The sequence below is a fragment of the Rissa tridactyla genome, chromosome 8 (assembly GCF_028500815.1).
Source record: "Rissa tridactyla isolate bRisTri1 chromosome 8, bRisTri1.patW.cur.20221130, whole genome shotgun sequence".
NCBI classification, from domain to species: domain Eukaryota; kingdom Metazoa; phylum Chordata; class Aves; order Charadriiformes; family Laridae; genus Rissa; species Rissa tridactyla.
In genome coordinates, this window is record NC_071473.1 from 39,645,951 (window position 1) to 39,652,212 (window position 6,262).

A 6,262-nucleotide genomic window follows, 5' to 3' on the forward strand; every position below is an offset into this window, starting at 1 on the left:
CGCTCCGCTCCGCAGCCTCCCCTCCTTTCTGCCAGGCTCAGCCCGGGGCCCGCGGGCTCGGCTGGTCTGGGCAGGGCCGACAAGGCCCCGTCCCTTTCAGGAGAGCCTTTTTCGCTCGTTATTTGACATCTTGAAAATAATTCTGGACACCTTTCGCGGTGTTTGGCCTCTTAATAAAACGTTGCTCTCTACAAGCGGCCAGTCGAGATCGTTTCTCTCTGAACGAGCGGTTCCTTGCAGCCGGGACACCCACTGCCGCCCCACGGGCCAGGCTCCAGCCCGTCCCTCAGGCCCAGAGGCCGCGCCGGCCTCACCCCCCACCCTCGGCGGGGACACAGCGGCGTCTCTCCGGGGCGGGCCAGCCCCCAGCGCGCCCCGCCCGCCGGCCCCGAGGCGGAAGCGGCGACCCGCCATGGGGCGGCCGTGGGCCCGCTGGCTGCTGCCGCTCGGCCTCCTGCAGCTGCTGGGCGGCCCCGCCGCCGCTGCGTGTCCTTGCCCGGACCCGCGGCTCTGCCACCCCGTCACGGGCACCGGCGGCTTCGAGGTGGGGGTCCCCCGGCGGCTGAAGGGCCCCAGGTCCGGGGGAGGCCTGAGCGGTGAGCAGCCTGTTAACACACCCTGCGGCGCTGCCGTGTTTTAATTGCCTGCATTAGAGTCGAGCTGTTTTTTTTCTTTAAAAAAAGGTGCATGTGATTTACAGGGAAGCGGCAGAGCTGTGATGAGGGTGGTGTCGCAGGTTGTCCCCCGGGCCACCGCTGGCAGCCCCGGGGAGGGGTTGGTGCAAGCTGGGAGGGGGCAGAGGAGCGACCACAAGTCATGTCGCTTTTTAAGAGGCACTTGGAAGATAATCATCCTGCTGAGAAGTGTTTGGGGCTAACGAGGGTGATTTTTACCCCTTTCCCAGGTCTTCGTGTTCGATGTGGGGAAGGAAAGCTGGAAATCCTACGACTGGTCAAAAATTACAACTGTGGCAGCTTTCGGAAAGTACAATCCTGAGCTCATGTGCTATGCTCACTCTAAAGGCTCCAGGATAGTGCTGAAAGGTTGGTTGTGTTGTGAGAATGCGGATGCTTATGTGATATGTGAATAAGAACATAATCTACATAGGGCTGTAATACCTTGACATTTCACATTTACTTGTATGCTAAGTATTAAAAATCAGTAAGGGGATTAATTAATAAGGGGATGATGCACACAGGACTGTAATACCTTGACATTTTGCACATGCTGGTATGCAGGGTATTAAAACCAGCAGTGGCTTCTGCCACAGTAATAGCAAAACTATTCCAGTGACACGTAAATAAAAGTTCTGTAACAGGGAGCAAGGGAGGAGAGGAAAAGCCTGTATCAGGTATCCGTGTCTGTGTTCTAGATGTTATGCGCAGTACCCAAAAGACAGCGTAAGGGAAGGGTCTGCAAGTAATTTTTAGTATTTTTCACTTAAATCAATCCCTCTGTATTAGGAGGTGGTTGAGTTTTAAAAAACGGATACTTGGGAACTGTGTGTAGGTACAAATGCTGATTAGACAGACAAAGTCCATCTTGTCAATCTGTGCTTACATGCTGTAATCAAGTTTTGTCTCTGTTGACGCAAAAATGTCATCCAAGACCACAGTGTGGAAAACAACAAAGGTTAAATGTAAAAGTATGTTTATCAAACCAGTAGGACACAGTCCCCCTCGCTCCCTGGAAATACTGGAAGTAAATTGACTTCAAGAAAGGAAGTTTACAGCAGTTAAAAAATATTAAGCAAGGAGATTAAAATGATATGGAAAAAGTCCAAAAGGAACCAAATTTCAAACACCACTGTCTCGAAGAAGGTTGGTAAGCTCTTCCGGGGTGGGTTCTAAAAATTATGCTTGGGGAAAAAAGTTAACCCCTTTGTATTTTACCAGTATGGGTGCGGAGAGTTTTTATTTTGTCGTTATTTTAGTTGGTTTTGTAAAGACAAACCTTTCCTCCTTACTGTTACTGTGGTGCAAATACGTGTTAACTCTTGAAGGCCTCTTGTCTAGGTGATGTACCTCTTAAGGAAATTGTCGATCCTGTTAAAAGAGCAGCGTGGATATCTGAACAGGTGGACCTTGCAAAAAGGCAGTATATGGATGGAATTAATATAGATATAGAGCAAGAAGTTAATGAAACCTCCCCTGAGTATTATGCATTAACAGAGCTTGTTAAAGAAACTACAGATGCTTTTCACAGAGAAATTCCAGGATCACAGGTAATAATAATGTTCTTTATACAAACATTAAGTTCAGCTTTATGAAATGCAAGTAGTTTTGAGAATGCTGTTCAGCATATGAATATGAAAAACATTATGCAGACCTCAAGCGTGATATTCTCATGTGTGGTTAATTATGAATGTTAGCTATGATATGCTATCATAAGAATCACTCTTTTTGACCTGTATGAGTTTAAATGGAGGAAGGGTTTCACTGAGATTTGTAGATGCAACGTTACTGCCGTCTGTGAGCTGGCAGTTACTAGTATGGCTTAATGAATCTTTGAAAGTCGGGCAAATACAGGCTTCTGGTGCAAAAGCCTGAGAGTGTTTTGCTAAACCCACCGCTAAAGTTTTAAGGATTTGCATCATGCTTCATATTTTTGATCAGATGGTTTATCAGCTGAGCAGCTTCTCCTGTAGTTCATTGGTATCACCGTGTGTTAAACACTGTGCAACATTTGGGAAGTAACTGCCTTTAGAAGTTACAGCTTTTTTTAAAGAGAAAACTGGAGCGCCTGAGTGCCATACACGATACTAACTTGAGCATTTTTCCTTCAGGTAACGTTTGATGTGGCTTGGTCTCCAGCATGCATAGATAAAAGGTGCTACAACTACACTGGGATTGCAGATGCCTGTGACTTCTTATTTGTGATGTCATACGATGAACAGAGCCAGATCTGGACAGACTGTATTGCAAAGGCCAATGCTCCTTACCTGCAGACATTAGTTGGTGAGGACAAACCGCCTCCCCGGGAGCCAGAACATTTCCATTTGTTCCCATGAATAGATAGAAAAGATTGCTGTTTCTTAGACAAGGGTTTTGGTTGTATTAAGGCTTTCAAGTGTGCTCAAATATGTGTTGCCCTAATGTGAAAATAGTATCCCAGATCCTTATGACACTACAGATAGACCTTTAGCAGTTGTGTGTTGCTACTTGTAAAGTAATCGTCTATCCCTCACGATTGCGAAGAACGCTTTTAGAATGACAAACGGCAGCCAAAGCAATGGTGTCTGCCTGGGCTTGCAAAGAACCTGAAACATTTGTCTCTCATCCTTGTGAGCTGCTGCTACAGGCAGCTGGTTTTAAGTGTGAGCAAGTCGGGCAGTTACAGGATCTGAATAGGGCAAGTGTAGGAGCGTGTGGGTGGGAGGTAAAGAAGAGCTTGCAGCATAGCCTCTGGGGATCATGCAAGTCCTGTATTGGCTCTGGCTGTAGATTAGTTCTAATAAAAAGCATGGGAAAGTGCAATAATGCACCTTAACTTTCATTTCCTTCAAAACTAGGATATGAAGAGTACATTACTATGGGCATTGATCCGAAGAAGCTTGTGATGGGTGTCCCCTGGTATGGCTATGACTATGTCTGCCAAAACCTGTCTAATGTAAGATGAAGATTATTCATTTACAATCATACTGTTAATTTTTTCTTGGAAAGAGACAGCTAGATTTTGGTGATCCTGTTTTTGGATTAGGAAATACTGCGGTCTGATTGATAAGAGCACAAAGCTGGGACTCAAGACAGAGTCTTTTGCTTGGCTGGTAACTGATGAGCAGCGTGTTACCAAACAAGGTGTTTTATCTCTCCCTAGGCAACCCCGTGATACACAAGCACCACGTTTGACTTAGGAGCTATAGATGTTATCTGTATGAGAAGAGATGATGCCCAAAAGCACCACAACACTTGTATCTGCCTCCTCAACGCAGTCACTAAGCTCACTGTTTAAAGACCAGGTGCAACAAACCATAGCAGACCTATGACTGTTACAGTATAGCAGTTTGTGGATAAGTCATGGCGTTTCAAACATTATACTTATGAAAAATGTAAGAGTGAATTAAAAATGGAAAATATGACAACTGCGTAAGTTGAGTGATGTTCATCCAATCCTATATTACTAGAGAGTAAACGAAATTTAACTGTTCTAATTTACTTCTGTCTACAGATGGTATGTCTGCCACAGATACTTGAAGATTTGGGATTTTTGAGACCCAAATGCCTTTTGTGACTTTGTTCTTGGCTGTACTGCTGTTTTAAAGTTCACTAAATCTATGTAACCTGGAACTCATGTCTTCTGCTTTTTTTTCAGGATCATGTTTGTTCCCTTTCCAAAGTACCTTTCCGTGGGGCTCCTTGCAGTGATGCTGCAGGGCGTCAGGTGCCCTACGGAGCAATAATGAAGCAGGTGAACAGTTCCCTTTCAGGGGTGCTGTGGGATGAGGTACAGAAATCTCCATTTTATGAATACAAGGTAAGTGTCCATTCATAAGACACCATGTTGTGAAGTAAATGTTCACGAACCATATTTCTTTGATTATAAAGTTTCCAGGGTTAGATTCTTCCGGTTGTGTTCTCTACTTTTTTGTAAGCAATGACCAGGTCAAAGCAACATAACTTTGAAAAAATTTTATAACCTCCTCTAAAACTGTTTATTGCAAAAAAAGCACTTAATCTCTAACTAAATTCACCTGTTAGGTTAGATAACGTATCTGAGATTTTATCTGTATTTTTAAAAATTATTAAAATACAAACGAGCTAAATCTTTTAATCTAACTTCAGTTAAAATGTATCACACTGTTCTATAACAGATTCTACAAGTAAAAAAATAGCTAAGTGTTTCACTTAAAATTTTTAATTGTCCTGTGTGAAAAATAATCCGTAAATCGGTAAAGTATGATTATGTAAAACTACGTAGCTTGTATATATGAGTTTTTAACTGTTCTTTTCACTTAATTCAACAGAAAATGTAATCAAAACTCAATGAACTTTAACGTATCATGTTTATATAGATAGGTGGATACTGACACTAGTGTTTAAATGTTTTTCTAGGATTCTCTCAGTCGCTTCCACCAAGTCTGGTATGATGACCCACGCAGCATCTCTCTAAAAGCAGCATATGTGAAGAATCGAGGTTTAAGGGGCATTGGCATGTGGAACGGAAATAGTCTTGACTATTCTGGGGAAGCTGTAGCAGAAAAACAAACCGAAGCAATGTGGCAAGCCCTGATACCGTAAGAACTATGTGAACCCTTCATTTAGGATGAAAATCAATATTTTTTTTATTATGGCTTATATTATCATAGACTTTGAGTTTATGTAAATATACCGTAATTACAAAAATTTTGAGAACTAACCAAATTCATCTTGTTATTTTGGATGCAAAGCCATATTTTCATTCTTCAAGAAGTTCCAATGTTGCTTTAGCAGTGTTTTTTTTCAAAAGACTGCTCATCTTTTTAATTTTTCACAGCTACCATAAACTGGTTAAAGCTTGAACCCAGTGTGTACCTGGTAACAAGTAAGACCAAGTGGTGGATTTACAGGGGCAATCTAATAATGAACCTTTGGTAAGGCTGCCTGGCGCAGGAAGTGGTCATTCTGGGGTTGCTTGGTGCAGTCTCAGCTTTCTGATTTCTCACCCCAACCTGTATTTTAGCTGGGTCGCTCTTGAATCAGATTAAACACAGAATGTTGGAGAGACAGATTGTTGCTTACGTGCAACTTGGTGAAGCTTGTGCTTGTACTTGGTTACTCTTCCAGAGATTAAAATAGTTTTTATAGACTGAAGAAATTATGTAACACGAAGTAGCTGACATTAAGATTTTTATCAGACTTGTTGTTAAAAAGGAATATTCAATAAACTCCAGTTTCACGATGTTTATGTATCCCATAAATTCCTTGGTTTCAAAAAGCCAAAAATCTCGGACCTTATCTTGAAGAGGGAACGTTAATACAGAGAGGACCTGGATGATGTTTTCTTCCATTTCAAGCTTCTTTACATCCTGAAAACTAGAACTCGGAAGCTTATTTAATGAACTGCATATGTATTTTTCCACACACTTTAAGATTCATTCAGTAGCCTGTTGTTTGTTTTTATGTGGTGTTGCCTCTGAAATAACTTTTTAAAATATCTGTAGAGAGGGAAAGATTGACCAGTGTTTACAGGATTTATTTTGTAAAATAAAATGCTGTCTTCACTAAGTAAATGGTAAACATTGGTAAACAATGTTGTCTGTTTATGCTTTACTGGTTCCACGGCT

The 6,262-nt window shown here is 42.3% G+C and overlaps 1 protein-coding gene across 1 annotated transcript; it reads left to right on the plus strand.

Moving 5' to 3' along the window:
• Positions 1–382: 382 nt before the first annotated feature.
• Positions 383–6,228, plus strand: CTBS (chitobiase). Its single transcript, XM_054211226.1, has 7 exons — positions 383–544; positions 905–1,043; positions 2,016–2,224; positions 2,786–2,957; positions 3,512–3,609; positions 4,312–4,473; positions 5,052–6,228. Exons 1-7 carry the CDS (start codon positions 413–415, stop codon positions 5,235–5,237), a joined length of 1,098 nt encoding a protein of 365 aa, XP_054067201.1. The 5' UTR covers positions 383–412; the 3' UTR covers positions 5,238–6,228.
• Positions 6,229–6,262: the final 34 nt, after the last annotated feature.

Coding starts and splice junctions, on each gene's coding strand:
- CTBS (XM_054211226.1), top strand. CDS start 413: ATGGGGCGGCCGTGGGCCCGCTGGCTGCTGCCGCTCGGCCTCCTGCAG. Junction 2,958..3,511: donor TTACCTGCAGACATTAGTTG/GTGAGGACAAAC, acceptor CTTCAAAACTAG/GATATGAAGAGTACATTACT. Junction 3,610..4,311: donor TCTGCCAAAACCTGTCTAAT/GTAAGATGAAGA, acceptor CTTTTTTTTCAG/GATCATGTTTGTTCCCTTTC.